This window comes from Melanostigma gelatinosum (genome assembly GCF_949748355.1).
Source record: "Melanostigma gelatinosum genome assembly, chromosome: 19".
NCBI lineage: Eukaryota > Metazoa > Chordata > Actinopteri > Perciformes > Zoarcidae > Melanostigma > Melanostigma gelatinosum.
The window spans coordinates 5,150,940-5,173,853 of NC_136652.1; the positions used below are offsets into that span (position 1 = coordinate 5,150,940).

The following is a 22,914-nucleotide window of genomic DNA, read 5'->3' on the forward strand; positions in this document are numbered from 1 at the left end:
ATGTGGTTCACCAACCCTGATGAGCTCCAGATCTACAGATCCAAGAGTAGGTGGCTCTGTTCTCCTTTTATATCAGGATTCATTTGTTCACTAAAGTTACTAAATGTGATTTTAACATTGGGTATTGTTGTACAGAATGTAGAAGATATAAAAAACAAATAATGATGAAATAAAATAAAAATGAATATTTATCTGCTGATCTGTGCTATAAATGTAATTTCTGTACGATTCCCATCATTTCAAGCATTTTTGTAATCAAAATCGCTGAATTTGCGCATTTCCTGTTCAAACAGAGAGGAGACGCGAGGTGAGGCAGCGACGAGCTCTGCCTCACATGAGGTCCTCATGAGGAGATGAGGTCCTTGGAGGAGCTACTCTGCTCCCTGAGCTCCTTCTTCTTCAGCTGCAGGAACACCCACGTTATAATAAACCAGCTCAGTGTTCTCCCATCTGCCCGGCATCTGCCCCCTGCTGGCCTGGAGAGAAATGACAGCACAGTTCTGTCTTCAGTTCACTAAACACAGAGCGAGTGCTTCATTTCAGTCGCTGGTCAAAACAACAGATGTGTGTCCGTACCTTACAGTAGACGTAAAGGGCAACGTTCACCAACAGCAGAGTCAGCGGCAGGACGATCGCTCTGATGATCAGAGGTAATGGATCTGAACAAACACATAGACAGTCATTACATCACACAACAGCTCCCATCGAACCTGAAATCTAGAATCACTTATTGCCCTCCAATAAATCGCCACCCTAACCTGGTGGAGGGGTCTGTGAGCCGGGCGGCAGGAAACCTAAGCGTGCCGACTCCCGGGCCTTGCAGACTAGCTCTAGGGACGTGGAATGTAAACTCTGGCGGGGAAGGAACCGGCGTTAGTGCGGTTGGTGGAGCGGAACCAACTATATAGTTGGGCTCACCTCCACGCATATCACATGTCTGGAACTAAACCCCTGGAGGGCGGAGTGTGGAGATACTAACGAGCCCCTGGCTGAGGGTCACCTCGATGCGACTGCGAGTCTCTGACTGTTGTTTGTGCCTATGCGCAAACAGGACTTCTTGTAGTCTCCGTCTGGTGTTCTGTAAAGGGCGCTTATAGTTCTTCTGGGGGACGCTCAGGGGAGTGATTGGGTGGAGCGGCCTTTGTTGTTGGACTTCTGTGCTCCATGTTCAAGAATAGCGCGGTTCATAAGTGTACTTGGTACCAGAACACCCTAGGCCACAGCTCTATGATCGACTTTGTGGTCGTATCATCAGATCTGCGGTCGCATGTCTTGGACACTCTGGTGAAAAGAGGAGCAGAGCTGTCAACTGATCAACACCTGGTTGTCAGTTGGATCAGATGGCGGGGAGGCTGCCGGACAGAGCTGGTCAACCCAAACATGTAGTGAGGGTGAACTGGGAACATCTGGCTGAGACCCCTGGCCGCAAGGTCTTCAACTCCCACATCCGGAAGATATTCCGTGTATCCCGGGGGAAGCTGGGGACATGGAATGCAAGTGGGCCATGATCAAAGCCTCCAAAGCCTTGTGAAAGGGGCTGCTAGGAGCTATTGTCGGAAGGTCATCGGTAGCTGTCGTGGCGGCAACCTGAGAAGGAGGCCGTCAAATGGAAGACAGAGGGGTTCTCTGGAAACGGCAGACTTTCTTTCCTAAATGCAAAGCCCCGAGCTGAGACGGTTTGGGGGGAAATAGTGAGGACCCTGACGCAGAGTTTACTCAGTTTAGCTAGCTCCCTGTCTGTGAGGAGGAGGGTGGCGGCAAAGAGGACAATGAGAATGACGTCAACATAAAATAGATCTTCTTAGTAACAAAGAAAGGTGCTATCCTCCCTTCTGCCTAGCCGTCACACCCTGGAAGCTCCATCAAGGTCGACCAACACAAGGTGTGCAAGAGCCACAGTCAGTGTCCAGTCAGGACCTGCTCATCTTGTCCCCCCCAGAGGGAAAGAAGAGGGGGGGAGACTAAAGCTTTGTTCAGCTTCTTTCCAATCCACTTGACCACGCCCATTTCAATATGATTCACAGGCGAATTGACCCTTAGCTAAGTTCCACCCCATGCTGCTACTCCATCAAGCTGTCACAGCTCCCATGGAGCCCACACTGCCACTAACTGATCCCCCTGAAGAAGTATTATTTAATTTTTGTTCAAACTAAAAAGTGATTTCAGAGCAGCAGACAGAAGGGTCTACAAAATGCATCTGAAGGAATTATCAGGATGAAAACAGATTAAAAAGATGAAGATCGCAGCTCAAGTGTAAAAGTGAACCACCACATCACCTGGAGATCCAGAGAGAAGAACTGAGATGAAGGAACACCACTTTAAAATACATTCAGGTTAAGTGCTAACGCTAGTTAATGCTGTGCTAACGTACGCTGCTAATGTTAGCTCCACTCATGTTTTAGAAACATATATCTCGTTCCAATCTCTCTGGTTAATGAGTATCACTATTAAACAAAGTTAAACCATGACTAGCTCCTAATCCACTAAACTAGCCTGAAACCTTTGATGAGAGTCTATTGAACAGAACTCCTGGTCAGAGCTGGACTATGCAACGCTATGATTGGTTAGTCAGTGTTAGAGGGGCGACTTAGTGAAGAGTCAATTGAAAGTGGAATTGCTATCATTAGTGGTAACAACCTAACAACTGTCTCAATGTTTGGTTTCCAGGATAACCCTGGTTCTCTGAGTGAGGTATCTGAGCACACCACCCTTCTTGCTTCTGTTAAGTGGAGGAGTTACACTTGAAAATGTAGAGTTAGGGGCTAAGGGGTGTTATGACCGATGCGGTGGCAGTGGAGCTTTGTGATTGGTCACGTCAGAAGGTGCTTCTCATAGTGAAACGCCTCCCTCAGTTCTCAGAGAACCAGAGTTATCCTGGTAACCAGTGTATTGTTTGCTGTTGCCATTTATAGACTTTGGTTGAGTTTACATGTGTAACACAATGACAGGAGTCATAGAGTAATTTCAGAAACAACAACATGGACTCTGTTGTCAGCTGATCATCTTCAGTTAGTCTGACCAATCATCTTCAAACCTGCATGTAAACAGTCAGCTTACCTAAGACAGTGATGGAGAGCAGACGGCTCCCAGAGGAGAAGTTATGATTGAAAACATAGATGTGATAAACACAGCTGTAGCTTCCTTGGTGGGCGGGCTCTGCAGCAGGAAACACAAAGTTGGCAGAGTGATTGACAGCTGGCTGGGTGTAGTTGTGTGCTGAGTTGGAGGAGGTGAAGGTGAGCTGGAAGGAGCCTCCTGGGTACTGTGACTGGATGGAGCAGCAGATGGTGAAGGTGGAGCGCCTGAGCACCGGAGCCCCCTGCTGCTGGGCCTCGGAGACCCCGTACATGGAGGACGACACAGAGATGATTGGCTGAAGCAGCAGATCTGTAAAGACAGAGAGCTGATGAAAGTTCACATTGAACAAGATGGACCCTGAAAAAGGGTGTGATGTCATGGGTCTCACAGAGACAGACAGACAGACGTGTCCTGCCAGGTGAAGCTCATCAGTCTATGGAGGGTTTGGAGCTTCCAGAAACCAGCCCACCTCTCTACTTTAGGATGTCGTTGTCCTGGATAACTTTACAGTTCAGTCCAATGGAAAACTGCTGTCAGAGATGATGTCATAGATGATGTCACTGATGTGCTTACCTGAGCAGGTGAGATTCATAATGGATAAAGAGGAATCTGATCTTAAACACTCTCTCAGAGAAGATCCAGACTGAACACAGTCAGAGATCTTTCTGAGGACTCCTCTACAAAGGAAGCATAACATAAATGATCTATTTCAGGGGTCACTAATAGGTGGACCACGGTCCGGTTCCGGCCCCAGATGCTGTTGTATCTGGACCCAGGACCTAAAACTGATAGATAATTGATAATTAGAAAATGTTGACGGAGCGCCTCTATTCTAACCGGCGCAGCTTTTCTAGCCTTTACGGCACTCGTTCAGCGGTACAGGAAGCACACCGACCAATTACATGCAATGTAAATCATCTCCCGTGATGCTGCTCAGCCAATCAAACAAGTGTATTACGATAAGCATCGCCCTCAACTCGAGTGAGATAAACACACACGGCAGAGACGGGGAGAGAGACCCAACAGTCGGAGAGAACTTGAGTCAGATAACTTATTTCACATGACGTGCTCCAAAAAGAGAAAAGTGGACAGCGATACCAGAGCCTTTAACCAAGAATTGATCGACTCTTATATGTTAATTCTTCCCACGGATCGTTCAATACCAGTATGTCTCATGTTCAGAGACCGTGGCGATTATTAAAATCGGCGATGTAAAGCACCTAAAGAAAAAATAAACCTAATAGTCCAATATGATCAGAATCCTAACACAATAATTCACTGTCTGACAATGATGTTAACAGAGAGGAATAGAGCTGAAACAAGTGGTTTCAATAACCGCAGATAAAGTCCTTGCACACAAATTTTTAGAAGATAAGAATATAATAATGTGGCTATTATATATTATACAGATTACATTACAGTCATTTAGCGGACGCTTTTATCCAAAGCGACTTACAATTCAAGGACACTTCGACATCTGACTAGCAGAGCCGGAGTCGGGATCGAATCGCCGACCCTCTGATTGAAGGACGGCCCTGCTCTCCACTTAGCCACCATTACTGTGATGTTCCGGACCTTTGCATGAGGAAATTCTCTCTAACTGGACCTTGCTGAATTTACTTTGAATACCCCAGATCTATTTGGCTCCCTTGTGCATGCTACACTCAATTATAGTGCAACAACACAGGTGTCTTATTCTGCCAGATACAATTCAACATAACGGTGACAACACGTCAAATTACTCACATATTAAGAGAGGTCAAATCATCAAATTCATCACTTTAAAGAAAAACATATTTACATGGAGGCTACTATGAACAACACTTTAGCAACTTATACTAACAATTAATAATAAATCACATTGAAGTTTTGGCTTGCTGCTGCATGCTGGGTACTGTCCATGTGGCAACCTCTGTGTCTGAAAGTGAAGTCAATGCTGAAATACATTAAACCTGCATTCTCTCTAATGTCCATCAGGGGGCGACTCCTCTGGTTGTGTAGAAGTCTATGAGAAAATGACTCTACTTCTCTCTTGATTTATTCTCTCAGTAAACATTGTAAACATGAGTTTATGGTCTCAATCTCTAGTTTCAAGTCTTCTTCAATACAGCATGATGTACATTTAGTTATTTATGGTCCATTTAGAGTCAAATAGACCATAAAGCAGGGTATGATTTAGGGCGGGGCTACCTTGTGATTGACAGGTCTCTACCATGGTGTAATGTTTCTGTATTGTAATTATGACCCAGACGACCAACGACTTGATGCACTGCAACAGGCTTTTATTCCGAGCTTCGTATACACGCTGTTCATGCGGTCTTGCTGACTGACTGTGTATATCTTGTTCCGCCCACAAGGTGGCGTGGTTCTACTGTCAACATCGCACACGGCTTGTCCAGTCCGGGAGTTGTCCGTGTTTTCAACTCAGAACTTTAACCTTTTCACAGTGTATTTTCACTTCATGAAAGTTTGTTGTAATATTTTGGTTGTACTTGGCTCCACTCATGTTATACTTAGCTCCACCCTCTCATGTCACTTCTGGTTATAAAACAACAAGATTGCAACGCCCAAAATCTTGAATTTGAGGTTTCAAAATGGTAGTCCACAAACGTTTAGATGACGTCACAGTGACTACGTTCACTTCTTATCTACGGTGTATGACACTGTCCTGTTGTCGGGAGGCACGTTTCTGTTCATTGTCAGTGATAAACTGGAGAAGATTAGAAATGTCAATGCGATTGACCAGTTAGCTCCAAACACAAATATCAAAAGTCAAAAGATCGAAAACTTAACATTTTTTAGCAGATTTGCTGTGAGATCAAATCAAGGGCAACACCTGGCATGAACGGAAAGTTATGGGATGTGCCTTGAACTTGAGAAAGAAACATGTCTCCACTTCAGCAATAAGTTGCTCAGCCAGGAGGGTTAAACATTCAAAAATGTCATGTTTGAAAACAGACAATGGGGAATCTAATGGTACACCGAATAAGAAAGCAAGAGGTGAAGGCTCATGAAGGGATAGAGCCCCCTCAGAGTGAATTATATACAGATTCACAGTATGTAGTTCGAGAGGGACAGGACTGAAGCATAAATTAGATGATGGGCTTACCTGAACAGGTGAGATCGATGATGGTGGTAAAGGAATATGATATTACACACTCTCTCAGAGAAGATCCATAGTCAACACAGTCAGCATTGATGATCCACACAGATCTTTCTGAGGACTCCTCTCTCGGTCCCATAGAAACAGCAAAGCCACAGTCCAGATCTCTACAGGCAACAGCTGTTTTCTTCAGGGTCCAGTCATAACCAAACACTGGTCTCCAGTCTCCCTGCTTCACCTCCAGTGTTCCTGCACAGCGACTGTCTCCTCCCACCAACCTGACAGGTTCTGAACAGAAACAAGAGAGTCGTCAGTGAAAGAACAAAGTGAGTTTAATTAAAACATAAATGAAGCAGCTCAAAGCTGCAGCTCCTCTTCTACCTGAGCAGGTGAGTCCAACAGCTTTGTTAGGTGAGCAGGTGTTTCTATCTGAGCCTGAGCTTCTACAGTCCAGGAGAGCAGACTCATTGCCTCCACACTGGAACTCTTTGGTCCACATTGGAGCCTCCACTTCTCCATAGAGCGCCCCCTGGAGGACTGAAGGAGCCCCACAGCCAAGCTCCCTACAGACCACCTCTGCATCCTGCTGGTCAAAGTCATCTTCACACACTGAGGACCACCACTGGTTAGACTGGTTAGACTGCTCAGACTGGTTAGACTTCACCTCCAGTCTGCCTGAGCACAGACTAGTCCCATTCACCAGCCTGACAGAGTCTGGAGAGATGATAGAAGATACAAGAGAGATAAAAGACACCAGACACTAATTAAAAACATGTCATGAAGCAACAATCCAGAGGTGTAATTAAAAAAAGAATACAAGTTAATCATAATAATAATATTGAGCAATAATTATGATAATACAAACCATGTCATAACATAATACTGTTACAATAAGTTGCATTGACTGAGAAGTTTTCATAACAACAAACGACTGGGTCACAATGGTAAAAAACACTCAAATCACTGTGGGTCAGACACTAGGACTAGACCAGAGATGTCCAACCAGTCGATCAGATTGATTTCTAGCTGTTCGCCAGAAGCTCAGCTCCAAAAATGGAATCATGAATTGAATGATCTATGTGGCTTCTTTGTGCACACCCCACTAGTAGTGTAACAACACAGGTGTCTTATTCTGCCAGATACAATTCAACACAAGGGTGACAACACGTCAAATTACTCACATATTAAGAGAGGTCAAATCATCAAATGTATCACTGAACAGAAAAATCACTTTTACATGTAGGCTTCTATAAACAACACTTAACAACTTCAACAACCAATCAATAATAAATCACATTAAAGTTTTGGCTTGCTGCTGCATGCTGGGAACTGTCCATGTGGCAACCTCTGGGTCTGAAAGTGAAGTCAATGCTGAACTACATTAAACCTGCATTCTCTCTAATGTCCATCAGGGGGCGACTCCTCTGGTTGTACAGAAGTCTATGAGAAAATTACTCTACTTCTCTCTTGATTTATTACCTCAGTAAACATTGTGAACATGAGTTTATGGTCTCAATCTCTAGTTTCAAGTCTTCTTCAATACAGCATGATGTTCATTTCGTACATTATGGTCCATTTACAGTTAAATAGACCATAAAGCAGGGGATGCTTTAGGGCGGGGCTACTTTGTGATTGACACGTCGCTACCATGGCAATGTCCAGTCTGGCAGTTGTCCGTGTTTTAGTCCCACTGCTTTAACCTTTTCACTGTGTATTTTCACTTCATGACAGTTAATTATAATATTTTGGTTGCCTAAAAATGGTTGTACTTGGCTCCACTCATGTTTTATTTAGCTCCACCCTCTCATGTCACTTCTGGTTGGAAAACAACAAGATGGCAACAGACAAAATCTTGAATTTGAGGAATCAAAATAGTAGTCCACAAACCAATGGATGACGTCACAGTAACTACGTCCACGTCTTCTGTACGTTATATGTCACTGTTCTGTTGTTCCTAGGCACGTTGGGATTCTTGGTCGCTGCTCATTGTCAGTGACAAACTGGAGAAGATTAGAACTGCCCATGCGATCGACCAGCTAGCTAAGTTAGCTCAAAATACAAATATCAACAGTCAAAAGATCGAATACTTAACATTTTTAGTCAGACTGGGAGGAGAATTTCTTTTTGTTGACTGAGATTTCAACACTGTCTGTCTCATCTACAATGCGAGCGTGTCCTTACCAAAGTAGGACAATTTAGAGCGGCATTAAAATACGGTGCACAGAAGCTACGAGATGGATTAGCGCTACCGGGTTCGTCATATTGTGCAAATACAGTAAACTTTCCCGGCTCCCTTAATTATCATGTACAATTCACCAGCAAGCATTCTGGGGGAAGATGTTAAACATGAATGAAGTGATGGATGTTGCCATAAAGGATGTACTTCAAATTCAACCTGCCAAAGACAATGATGGTGCATTTCTACACAGCCATCATTGAGTCCATCCTCTGCTCCTCCATCACGGTCTGGTATGCTGCAGCCACTGCCAAGGACAAGGGCAGGCTGCAGCTCATCATTCGCTCTGCTGAGAGGGTGATTGGCTGCAATCTGCAGTCCCTCCAGGACTTGTTCGCTTCAAGAACCCTGAAGCGAGCAAGAAAGATTGTAGCCGACCCCTCTCACCCTGGACATGATCTGTTTGTGCCCCTTCCATCTGGCAGGAGGCTGAGGTCCATCAGAACCAAGACCTCACGCCACACAAACAGTTTCTTCCCGTCCGCAGTCGGGCTCATTAACAGAGCCCGGGTTCCCCACTGACTCTGTCATCCCCAGGAGATTTCCTTCTGGTCTCTCCCCTGCACATCCCTGTTTCTTTATTTAAACACACTCATCACTTTTAACATTTCACTTTACTTGTTTTACAGTCCTGTTATCTGTTTTGTTGTGCACTTTATTTTATATTTTATTGTAAATTTTAATATATTTCTATTCCGTGCACTGTGTTGATTGTTGATAGTTTGATGTTATTGTTTGTTGTTAAATGTTACGCCACGACAAATTCCTTGTAGGTGCAAACTTCCTTGGCAATAAACAGTTCTGATTCTGATTCAGATTCTGATGAAGATTGTGAGTTCTGTTCTGTGAGACTGTGCTCACTTGGAGGAGGAGGACATGGCAGAGTTATTGAACACAAGTATCCACACCTCAGAAGATGTGCCTTGAACTTGACCAAGAAACATGTCTCCACTTCAGCAATAAGGTGCTGAGCCAGCAGAGTTAAACATGCAAAAAAGTCACGTTTGAAAGCAGACAATGAGGAATCTAATGGTACACCGAATAAGGAAGAGACAGCTGAAGGCTCATGAAGGGATAGAGCCCCAGAGAGTGTTATATACAGATTCACAGTATGTAGTTAGAGAGGGACAAGACCGAAGTATATGAATTAGATTGGCACATAGATGATGTCACTGATTAGCATACCTGAGCAGGTGAGATCCATGATGGAGGAAGATAAATCTGATGTTACACACTCCCTCAGAGGATATCCAGACTGAACACAGTCAGAGTTGATCCTCCACACAGATCTTTCTGAGGACTCCTCTCTCTGTCTAACAGCAGAGCCACAGTCCAGATCTCTACAGACAACAGCTGCTTCCTTCAGGGTCCAGTCAGAACTATCTACTGGTCTCCAGTCTCCCTGTTTCAGCTCCAGTGTTCCTGCACAGCGACTGTCTCCTCCCACCAACCTGACAGGTTCTGAACAGAAACAAGAGAGTCGTCAGTGAAAGAAAAAAGTGAGTTTAATTAAAACATAAATGAACCAGATCAAAGCTGCAGCTCCTCTTCTACCTGAGCAGGTGAGTCCAACAGCTTTGTTAGGTGAGCAGGTGTTTCTCTCTGAGCCTGAGCTTCTACAGTCCAGGAGAGCAGACTCATTGCCTCCACACTGGAACTCTTTGGTCCACATTGGAGCCTCCACTTCTCCATAGAGCGCCCCCTGGAGGACTGAAGGAGCCCCACAGCCAAGCTCCCTACAGACCACCTCTGCATCCTGCTGGTCAAAGTCATCTTCACACACTGAGGACCACCACTGGTTAGACTGGTTAGACTGCTCAGACTGGTTAGACTTCACCTCCAGTCTGCCTGAGCACAGACTAGTCCCATTCACCAGCCTGACAGAGTCTGGAGAGATGATAGAAGATACAAGAGGGATAAAAGACACCAGACACTAATTAAAAATATGTCATGAAGCAACAATCCAGAGGTGTAATTAAAAAAGAATACAAGTTAATCATAATAATAATATTAAGCAATAATTATAATAATACAAACCATGTCATAACATAATACTGTTACAATAAGTTGCATTGACTGAGAAGTTTTCATAACAACAAACGACTGGGTCACAATGGTAAAAAACACTCAAATCACTGTGGGTCAGACACTAGGACTAGACCAGAGATGTCCAACCAGTCGATCAGATTGATTTCTAGCTGTTCGCCAGAAGCTCAGCTCCAAAAATGGAATCATGAATTGAATGATCTATGTGGCTTCTTTGTGCACACCCCACTAGTAGTGTAACAACACAGGTGTCTTATTCTGCCAGATACAATTCAACACAAGGGTGACAACACGTCAAATTACTCACATATTAAGAGAGGTCAAATCATCAAATGTATCACTGAACAGAAAAATCACTTTTACATGTAGGCTTCTATAAACAACACTTAACAACTTCAACAACCAATCAATAATAAATCATATCAAAGTTTTGGCTTGCTGCTGCATGCTGGGTACTGTCCATGTGGCAACCTCTGGGTCTGAAAGTGAAGTCATTGCTGAACTACATTAAACCTGCATTCTCTCTAATGTCCATCAGGGGGCGACTCCTCTGGTTGTATAGAAGTCTATGAGAAAATGACTACTTCTCTCTTGATTTATTACCTCAGCAAACATTGTAAACATGAGTTTATGGTCTCAATCTCTAGTTTCAAGTCTTCTTGAGGAGCTGAGTGATCCGACGGTCCTTGAACACGTCTTGAAGCTAGCGTAGCGTGCTAGCAAGAAATAGACGGAGACGGATCTACACAGCGCTAGTCGGAGTCTCCGTTCGACGGGAACTAAACTGTGTTTTTCATCGACTCACAAAGTCCACCTGAACCTGTCTGAGTGGACAATGTGTTGTCTCGCTTCATTTAAAACATCCGGATTGTCTCCTGGTGTCCTACGGAGCTAATGACGTTAGCATGCTAGCAGGAAGTAGCCTAACAGCACAGCAGTGAGCAGAGCAGAGCAGTAGTGAACATGGCTGTTTGTAAGGACTGCAAAATGACTTACTCACGTCTAGAGGATTCCATTCGTAGCCTGAAATCTGAGCTCCAAAACAAGAACAAGCTCCTTGTGGATCTTATGTCGGTGGCATCAACTCAGGCAAAACACATTTCCCACATCCAGTCATCTGCTCTCGGTGCCTCTCGGTGCAACCTCGCTCCCTTGGTCTGGGGTTGGCTCTCTGTGCACCGCTGCCGCTGAATACACCCAGTCGGAGGAATCCGGACTTGATGTGATTCCTCCCAGCCCCGGTGCGACGGATGCGGCTGTGATATCGGTGACTGGTGCCAACACGCTGGAGCCCTTACCTCTCCAACTTGATACCAGGTGGGTGTACGGGGGAGCCGGTGCATAGTTCTACGCCATCTAGGAGAAGCTGGGCTGAAGTGGTCCGTGGCAGTGAGAAACACCCAGACTGGAATGATCTTCACCCTAGTTTGGTCCTCTCAAACCGCTTCTGACCTCTTGGTGACGTGGCTCCGGTGCACCCGGCGGACACGGTCCGGCCTGCAGGTGACTTTGCGTCGGTGTCTGCTTCTGCAGTACCATCCTCACCTGTGGCTGCTGGAGACGCTGACGCTGCCTGTGGCCCACCTGCTTTGCCTGCGGTTCCAGTCCTCATCCTCTTCCTCCAGGAGAAAACTTCTAAAAGAAGCAGTTTTGCGACGGTCCGATGGTGTCCATTGTTTGTCGGCAGAGAAGGCACCCAGTGGGTCAAGTCCCACTTCCCGGTCCAAGCCAACAACTACCCAGACTGAAGCACCGCAGACCGGGCCACAAATACAACATTCGTTGCCCCTTCACCTCGCCCTCAGCTACCATCCATTTGCCCACTCTTCCCTCCTGCAACCCTCATTGTTGGTGACTCCGTGGTTAGAGGCGTTCGCTTTTTTAACGCGGACACTTGCTGCTTTCCCGGTTCCACTGTTCCAGACATTCTGGCGAATCTCCAATTACTTCTGCCAAAGCTCCCCTCTTCAGTAAACAGACTCATTGTGCACGTTGGAACTAATGACACAGCCAGACAACACTCTGAACTGACAAAAAAGGACTTCAACCATCTTCTGGAGTTTCTTGGAAAATCAGGAAAGGAAGTGTTTCTATCTGGCCCCATTCCGACTCTTGGCCGCGGGTCCGTTCGTTTTAGCAGGATCCGCACACTCAACACCTGGCTCCAGGCCGCTTGCAGGGCTCACAATGTGGGTTTAATCGATAACTTTAACTTGTTTTGGAATCGTCCCAGCCTCTACGCAAGAGATGGTTTACACTTGAACAAAGCCGGCACTGAAGTACTAACAGCCAATATTCAATACACTGTTCACTCCTATCCACATGATTGACTGTTTATACCTGGCACACATGATCCTGGATCCCCTGTCCTCTGTCACTTCTCCTCTACGTTCATTCATCAGCCGCATTCATCAAGCAACACTAGCTCCCCCTGGCGGCATGGAGGGTCTCCTACTACTCTTTCCCTTGCCTCTACCGTAACTTCCACTCCACGACCCATGAACATTCCCGTGAGAATCACAGACTCGCGCTCACGCCCTAGTTATGGTCGGGTTCGAGGTGTTGCACGAGTGATCCGTCCTATTGCACATACCCCCAAAGCTTCCTGTGCTGATGACGACACAGTGTCTTCCCCCATCAAAATGTGTCTGATTAATGCACGCTCTGTAACAAACAAGGCTCACATTTTAAATGACTTGTTCACAAGTCATCATTTGGCTTTTTTATTTCTAACTGAGACCTGGCAACGGAATATGGAATGCATCCATTTCAATAAACTCTGCCCTGTGGACTGTTCTTATGTTGGGACACCGCGTCTGACAGGCCACGGTGGAGGCCTCGCCGTGGTCTGGAAGAATCAGTTTTCCTGCCAATTGGGGAGCACAGAATCCTATGCTACTTTTGAACTGCAGCTCACTAAAGTGGGCCGGCTAAAGCCGTTTTACTGTTTTTTAATTTAACGACCTCCAGGTCCTGCAGGTCAGTTTTTATCAGAGTTCACAGACTTTCTGACCTCTATTATCAAGCTCGACAAAGTGCTTCTGGTTGGTGATTTTAATCTGCATATCAATGATACCACAGACTGTATAGCCACTGAGTTTCTCAATATTACTGAATCTTTTAATTTCACGCAACATGTTTCTGGCGCTGCTCACAGGGGTAGTTACACCTTGGACCTTGTGTTCTCCCTGGGTCTTGATATTGATAATGCCTGTTGTGAGGACCTACTGATCAGTGACCATAAATGTATTTTCTTTGATCTTTCTGTCAATGCTGACCCCTTGTGTCTGAAACAAACATTCCACTCCTGCATTATTACTCAGAGTACAGCTGATCAGTACTCTATGCACTTCTGCTGTGATATTAACACAAATCTTAATGATGTTGAACTCTTGATACAGTTTTTTAATGAACATTGCACCACTTTGCTGGATAAAGTGGCAGCTCTTAAGGAAAGGACCAGGGCTGCCTGCAACACTTCTCCGTGGATGACAGACGCTGTCTGCAGCCTGAGACGGAAGTGTCGCAGGACAGAGCGGCTCTGGAAAGCCACTGGGCTAGAAGTGCATCGCTCATATCTCAAAGACCTCAGAGTTTCCTTTAATACTGGAGTAAAGGAAGCTAGAACTGCTTATTTTGCCAACTTAATCTCTTCCTCAAAGAGAAATCCCAAGATTTTATTTGACACAATTAAGAGAATTGTTTCACCGTCTGTCTCTACATTGCCATGCTGTTCTGTTGACGATTGCAACAAATTCCTTACCTATTTTCTATTTTAATGATAAGGTAACAGGTATTAGGTCTGGCATTCAGCCTGGGATTAGTTCATCGCAATCTCCTGCTGTTCTGGACTCTTTCCAGCCTATCAGCCTTCAAGACCTGATGGACTTAATTAACAAAACAAAGCCATCATCTTGCCCTCTGGATATAATACTAACCTCTCTATTTAAGAAAGTTCTGCTAATTATTGGCCCTGCAGTAACATCCATTATCAATTCCTCATTGTCTACAGGAATTGTCCCTTCCTATTTTAAACATGCCACTATCCAGCCCATATTAAAGAAACCTAACTTAGATCCAGCTTTGCCCATGAACTACAGGCCCATATCAAAACTGCCTTTCCTGTCCAAAATCTTAGAGAAAGTGGTGGCCAACCAACTTACTGCTGCACTGGAGAGGCACAACATGTACGACAAGTTCCAGTCTGGGTTTCATAAGCAACACTCTACTGAAACCGCTCTCCTGAGGGTTTCAAATGACATTCTCATGTGTACTGATGCAGGTGACTGCTCTGTGTTAGTTCTTCTGGACCTCAGTTCTGCATTTGACACTGTAGACCATAACAACCTGATTAAGAGGCTACGTGATTGGGTGGGCATACCTGGCATAGCATTAGACTGGTTTACATCTTACCTCAATGACAGAAGTTTCAATGTCTCTGTGGGTGATTTTGTGTCTGTTACCTCTCCACTGTCATGTGGTGTACCGCAGGGCTCAGTTCTGGGGCCTCTGTTATTTTCCCTTTGTCTTTTACCTTTGGGACCGATTTATACAAAGTTATAATGTGTCCTATCATTTATATGCAGATGATTTCCAACTCCATCTGTCATTCAAACCCAGTGAGGCATTCACATTAACTAGGCTCCTGGACTGTGTCAATGCCATCAGAGACTGGACGGCAGAAAACTGCTTACAACCCAACGACTCTAAAACGGAGGTCCTAGTTATTGCTCCAGATGAGTTTGTCCCCATGATCAGGCAGAGTATTCGTCCACTCTCCTCTGCTGCCCATTTCAACCTACGCAATCTAGGGATTTTCTTTGATCGATCCATGTCGTTTGACCCCCATGTTAAGCAGCTGTACAGATCATGTTTCTTCCATCTGAGAAATATCAGTAAACTAAGATCTGTAGTATCAACACCTGATTTAGAGATGATCATACACACATTTATCTATTCACGCATTGACTACTGTAACTCACTTTTCACATCACTCAATATATCTGCTCTTAACCGTCTGCAGGTAATCCAAAACGCTGCCGCCAGATTGCTCACCAGGACAAATCGACGGTCTCACATCACCCCCGTACTCCGATCTCTCCACTGGCTCCCTGTAGCATCTAGGATAGATACACTTCAAAATTCTCACCATCACTTACAGAGCACTTCACGGTCAGGCCCCTACTTATGTAGTTGATCTACTTCACCCATATTCACCCGCCCGCACTCTCAGGCCAAACGCTCTAGGTCTTCTGTCAGTCCCACGCACACGATTTAAGACACGTGGTGACCGAGCCTTTGAGGCAGTGGCCCCGAGGCTCTGGAATGCTCTGCCTGCAACTCTATGCCTCGCAGATACTGTGAATACTTTTAAGAACCAGCTCAAAACCCACCTTTTTAGGCTGGCGTTTGCGTTAAATCCCATGTCCTAGACCTGCTCTTAAAATATGTTTTAATTTTAAATTGTATTTTATTTTATTCTGTGTATGTAATTTATTGAACCTAGGGTCACATTGTGGTTTTTTATTCTTTTAAATTTCTGCTGTTAAGCACTTTGTGATGTCATGTCTGTGAAAAGCGCTCTGTAAATAAATTTCATTCATTCTTCAATACAGCATGATGTTCATTTCGTAAATTATGGTCCATTTACAGTTAAATAGACCATAAAGCAGGGTATGCTTTAGGGCGGGGCTACTTTGTGATTGTGTTGAAGAAAATCATCATATAACTTTGTATTTGGGCTCAGAAACAACCCGGTTATATAACTGTTATGCAAGACACATTCTAGATCATAACAACATTCTTAGGAGGTGATTAGGGAGCGCCAGACACATTGTAATACATCTCTCCTATTTGTACCAAAACATTTCCGTACATGGAGCTGTGGTCTGCCAAAAGGTTAACTTGACCTGGAGGAGGACATAATGAAGAGACCAGATGTGCTTTGTTTTTGGTTCAACGGACTGGTTTGATTGGTGGAAAGTAACTTAAGGGGTGTGAATCTTGACTATAAAAGTGATCTGTGAAAAGTAATACATTGGATTTGTTTCAATATGCTAAACTGGTTGATGTTGGCCTGATCTTATTAAAACACTTCCCGCTGGTTTCAACTCCAATTCGCAGTCTCTTCTCGTCATTTTGTCACAACAATTGACACGTCGCTACCATGGCAATGTCCAGTCTGGCAGTTGTCCGTGTTTTAGTCCCACTACTTTAACCTTTTCACAGTGTATTTTCACTTCATGACAGTTAATTATAATATTTTGGTTGCCTAAAAATGGTTGTACTTGGCTCCCCTCATGTTTTATTTAGCTCCACCCTCTCATGTCACTTCTGGTTGGAAAAAAACAAGATGGCAACAGACAAAATCTTGAATTTGAGGAATCAAAATAGTAGTCCACAAACCAATGGATGACGTCACAGTGACTACGTCCACGTCTTCTGTACGTTCTATGTCACTGTCCTGTTGTTCCTAGGCACGTCGGGATTCTTGGTCGCTGCTCATTGTCAGTGACAAACTGGAGAAGATTAGAACTGCCCATGCGATCGACCAGCTAGCTAAGTTAGCTCAAAATACAAATATCAACAGTCAAAAGATCGAATACTTAACATTTTTAGTCAGACTGGGAGGAGAATTTCTTTTTGTTGACTGAGATTTCAACACTGTCTGTCTCATCTACAATGCGAGCGTGTCCTTACCAAAGTAGGACAATTTAGAGCGGCATTAAAATATGGTGCACAGAAGCTACGAGATGGATTAGCGCTACCGGGTTCGTCATATTGTGCAAATACAGTAAACTTTCCCGGCTCCCTTAATTATCATGTACAATTCACCAGCAAGCATTCTGGGGGAAGATGTTAAACATGAATGAAGTGATGGATGTTGCCATGAAGGATGTACTTCAAATTCAACCTGCCAAAGACAATGATGGTGCATTTCTACACAGCCATCATTGAGTCCATCCTCTGCTCCTCCATCACGGTCTGGTACGCTGCAGCCACTGCCAAGGACAAGGGCAGGCTGCAGTTCATCATTCGCTCTGCAATCTGCAGTCCCTCCAGGACTTGTTCGCTTCAAAGACCCTGAAGCGAGCAAGAAAGATTGTAGCCGACCCCTCTCACCCTGGACATGATCTGTTTGTGCCCCTTTCATCTGGCAGGAGGCTGAGGTCCATCAGAACCAAGACCTCACGCCACACAAATAGTTTCTTCCCGTCCGCAGTCGGGCTCATTAACAGAGCCCGGGTTCCCCACTGACTCTGTCATCCCCAGGACATTTCCTTCTGGTCTCTCCCCTGCACATCCCTGTTTCTTTATTTGAACACACTCATCACTTTTAACATTTCATACACTTCACTTGTTTTACAGTCCTGTTATCTGTTTTGTTGTGCACTTTATTTTACATTTTATTGTAAATTTTAATGTTTCTATTTCATGCACTGTGTTGATTGTTGATAGTTTAATGTTATTGTTTATTGTTAAATGTTCAATGTTACGCACCACCCGCCACGACAAATTCCTTGTAGGTGCAAACTTCCTTGGCAATAAACAGTTCTGATTCTGATTCAGATTCTGATGAAGATTGTGAGTTCTGTTCTGTGAGACTGTGCTCACTTGGAGGAGGAGGACATGGCAGAGTTATTGAACACAAGTATCCACACCTCAGAAGATGTGCCTTGAACTTGACCAAGAAACATGTCTCCACTTCAGCAATAAGGTGCTGAGCCAGCAGAGTTAAACATGCAAAAAAGTCACGTTTGAAAGCAGACAATGAGGAATCTAATGGTACACCGAATAAGGAAGAGACAGCTGAAGGCTCATGAAGGGATAGAGCCCCAGAGAGTGTTATATACAGATTCACAGTATGTAGTTAGAGAGGGACAAGACCGAAGCATATGAATTAGATTGGCACATAGATGATGACACTGATTAGCATACCTGAGCAGGTGAGATCCATGATGGTGAGATCCATGATGGAGGAAGATAAATCTGATGTTACACACTCCCTCAGAGGATATCCAGACTGAACACAGTCAGAGTTGATCCTCCACACAGAACTTTTTGAGGACTCCTCTCTCTGTCTAACAGCAGAGCCACAGTCCAGATCTCTACAGACAACAGCTGCTTCCTTCAGGGTCCAGTCAGAACTATCTACTGGTCTCCAGTCTCCCTGTTTCAGCTCCAGTGTTCCTGCACAGTGACTGTCTCCTCCCACCAACCTGACAGGTTCTGAACAGAAACAAGAGAGTCGTCAGTGAAAGAACAAAGTGAGTTTAATTAAAACATAAATGAAGCAGATCAAAGCTGCAGCTCCTCTTCTACCTGAGCAGGTGAGTCCAACAGCTTTGTTAGGTGAGCAGGTGTTTCTATCTGAGCCTGAGCTTCTACAGTCCAGGAGAGCAGACTCATGGCCTCCACACTGGAACTCTTTGGTCCACATTGGAGCCTCCACTTCTCCATAGAGTGTCCCCTGGAGGACTGAAGGAGCCCCACAGCCAAGCTCCCTACAGACCACCTCTGCATCCTGCTGGTCAAAGTCATCTTCACACACTGAGGACCACCACTGGTTAGACTGGTTAGACTGCTCAGACTGGTTAGACTTCACCTCCAGTCTGCCTGAGCACAGACTAGTCCCATTCACCAGCCTGACAGAGTCTGGAGAGATGATAGAAGATACAAGAGAGATAAAAGACACCAGACACTAATTAAAAATATGTCATGAAGCAACAATCCAGAGGTGTAATTAAAAAAGAATACAAGTCAATAATAATAATAATAATATTACAGGAAGCAATATTTACAATAACACAAAACATATACCATAGCACTGTAGTTAGAGAGGGATTGGATTGAAAAAAGTAGATTGGCACATAGATGATGTCACTGATTAGCTTACCTGAGCAGGTGAGATCCAGGATGGATGAGAAGGAATCTGATGTTACACACTCCCTCATAGGAGATACAGACTGAACACAGTCAGAATTGATCCACCACATAGATCTTTCTGAGGACTCCTCTCTCCGTCTGATAGAAACAGCAGAGCCACAGTCCAGCTCTCTACAGGCAACAGCTGCTGTCTTCAGGCTCCAGTCATAAGTATACACTGGTCTCCAGTCTCCCTGCTTCACCTCCAGTGTTCCTGCACAACGACTGTCTCCTCCCACCAACCTGACAGACTCTGAACAGAAACAAGACAGTCGTCAGTAAAGAAGTGAGTTTAATTCAGAAAATATCAAACTAACACTTGACTGCTGATTCTGCTTCATTGATTCTTTATTTCTCTTTTCTTTCTCTATTTACCTGTTGATGTGTGATTTCCTTCAGCCTGGAGTCCTGGAGAAAAAGGCACATATTTGTTGTAAGTAAATATAATAGAATTCCACAAATATTTTTTTGAAATGTATTTGCAATTTTCACCAAACACTTATTTGGATGTTGTTACATTTATATACAGACTGTGTTACAGAGTGTTTTTTAGATGTCTCCTTCCGTTAGATTAAAGGGTATTATTTGTTGTGACAAAACAACCAAAAAAATTAATATTTGGCACAATTAAAAACATTTCTTTTCTTATTTACAATGACTCTGTGGCAGAAGGCAAAGTGTCCTGAGCGAAGGGGCTTAATAAAGAGACATGTCAAAAGTTAAAAAGTCAGCAGCACACATCCAAACATTTCAAACACACCCACCATTACATACAATCACAACATGTGTTGCTCTAGTATACTGCAGTGTGAACAGAATCAGAAACGGTTTATTGCCAAGTACGTCACACATACAAGACATTTTGCTGGTCCATTGTGCATTGTACAGTAAAATACTATAAGACGTCATTTGAAAAGAGAAAATATGAACATTTACAATACAATATGGTCAACAAACAAATAAACAAATCTGAAATTGTCAAAACAACTATATTATTAAAGTGTCAAGTGTATTTCTACAGAGAAAAGTTCTGCAAGGGTCAGTGGGGGTCCCGGCCTTTATTGATGAGTGGGAGAACCTTTCAGACAGAAGCAGTCAATTGCTGAGAACTGCTGTCAAAGTCTGAGTACAGTTCTTTACCATCTCTCACGCCTTGCTAAACCTGTGCTTTGTCTCGTTAAAGCTGTCCTTGTCCCCTCTCCTAAACGCTTCCACCTTTTCCAACCTTCTATATACTCTGTAGGATGTAATCTGTCTGTGACTCCGGACAATGTCTCAAATGAATCCACTGACAACAAAATGAACAAAATGCCTGCCGTCTAGTTTCGTTGATATGTTTTTGATGGGAAAGACTATCATGACTCGCTGGACGCGTCTACCCAGTGTGCCTTGCAGGACGATCCGCCCGACTCTGCCTGTGATTGGCTATGCCCTTCCAGGTGTAACAGGTGTCTGCTAAATGCTAACGTTAGCCTAGCTATGGGGCTAACCAGCATTACGAACTAAACAAGGGCCAAGCACCAGAGCAGCAGAGAAACGAACCCAAACTGTAAGTTTTCTTCAATGTTTGTATGCTGTTCATCATTAAATTCCTCTCTGAGATTTATTTAGGCCAGAAATCAACTGTGTGGTTTAGAGTGTTGGCAGCTGGACCGGTCGGCTGGCTAGCAAGCGACCCCGACAGGTGATAGCTTGCTGTCACGCTTCCCAACTCCAAAAACATTGGAGTACATTTTAGATTCACCATCCAGGTTTAGCTAATCAGAGGCACTGAGTCATGATGTTCGCTCCCGTTTTTGACCTCAGTGATGAATACATTGTGTTTCCTGTGAGTGCTTCACAATAAAAGCCCCAGTTGTGATTGTGTTGTTGAGGTGCTTTAATGTGAAGAGGCAGCAGCAGGACATGTTGTGTTAGCATTAGCAGTAGCTTAATGTGGCTCTGATACGGCTGTAGGAGAGTGAACAGGAAACAGTAAAGCTGATTACATCGTTTCCTGTCAATTTGTTTTGAATCACAATCTATGGCCGCCTCCACCAAGAACATTGAAAAACACTGCACAGAGAGATAATGACTAAATATACATTGATTGCAGAAATATTAGTTGACTAAAAATATAATCAATAACTTATGATTTGATGATAATTTGGGGGATTATAAATTGAATGTGTACGTATGTGTTTTATCAACCAAAATGATACTTTTGTTTTTTTCGGTTCCACCATACTGGTACAGTTCATACATTCAATAATTAATTATACTTACATCAATCTTTTTTTATTCGTAGGAATAATTCATGAACAGTTTTTAGTTGATCGCAATAATCTTGAAATACATGACAATGTAACTGTTACAACTCTGTTGTCATAACTGTTTTGTGGAATTGCAATGAAATTGTTATAATTATTTTTTTTAATGTATTTATTGCAAGACAAGAGACAATACATAGACATAACAACAAGGCAAGGCAAGGCAAGTTTAGTTGTATCGCACATTTCAACAACAAGCTAATTCAAAGTGCTTCACATAAAACCATTAAAAGCATCAAAACACAAGGCAAAAGAAAAGGAGATTTCAAAAACAATTAAAAAACAGTGTAAGAAATAAAATGCAGTAGTAAAATGCAGAAATGCAGGAAATTGATGAATATATTAATTGAACGTGGTTCAATTAAAGGCAGCAGCAAACAGAAAAGTCTTCAATCTTGATTTAAATGAGCTGAGGGTCTCAGCAGACCTGCAGCTTTCTGGGACTTTGTTCCAGATATGTGGAGCAGAAAAAGTGAACGCTGCTTCTCCATGTTTAGTTCTGACTCTGGGAACAGATAGTAGACCGGTCCCAGACGACCTGAGGGGTCGGGATGGTTCATAAGGTAGCAGCAGATCAGAGATGTATTTTGGCCCTAAACCATTCAGTGCTTTGTAAACCAACAGCAGGAGGACGACAAGAACAGTGAGATACAAGCCAACAAACATATGTCATATAGTCAGTGTATGGGAGAACGGTGTGTGTATGTGCCTGAGCCTTTTGAGATGAAAGAAAAAAACATAAGAAAGTACATACATGGGGGCAAATTACATAAATGACAAAATAATAACGTCCGAAAAAATGCTTTTAACGTAAACAAAGTCAGGGGCAGCATCGCCCCATCCACTGGCAGCAAACCACGACCAGGGCACCGCCAGGGAGCTCCAGAACAGGACAGTAGGATCAGTCAGGCCGGGTCAACCGAGTTCAATATTACTTAATTATTTTATTTATTTATTCATTGTTTTTTTAAAGACTGATCGGTCCAGCTTTGGGTCGCCCCCAGACCATTTGAGGAGGGGTCTGGCCCAGTGCGGGTTTGAGCCCTTTAAAAAAAAAAAAGAAACAGCTCCCAGACCCTGGGAGGGGGCCTGTTCTTTTGTGGGGGCTTATCAGTCAGTTATACAGTATATAATATATATACATTTGTGATATATTAACGGTGACCCAGCCTTCCATCCCCATACCACCCGCTCCAGAGGGATCCATCAGACTGCCC

At 43.9% G+C, this 22,914-nt stretch overlaps 1 protein-coding gene across 1 annotated transcript; it reads right to left on the reverse strand.

Moving 5' to 3' along the window:
• Positions 1-343: 343 nt before the first annotated feature.
• Positions 344-19,417, reverse strand: LOC306793488 (scavenger receptor cysteine-rich type 1 protein M130-like; the record flags this gene model as incomplete). Its single annotated transcript, XM_079291133.1, has 10 exons — positions 344-403; positions 577-659; positions 3,058-3,387; positions 6,188-6,469; positions 6,563-6,895; positions 9,603-9,878; positions 9,972-10,304; positions 18,402-18,692; positions 18,786-19,118; positions 19,360-19,417. The coding sequence occupies 10 exons, from the start codon at positions 19,415-19,417 to the stop codon at positions 344-346; spliced, it is 2,379 nt and encodes a 792-aa protein (XP_079147259.1).
• Between the last annotated feature and the right edge of the window lie 3,497 nt (positions 19,418-22,914).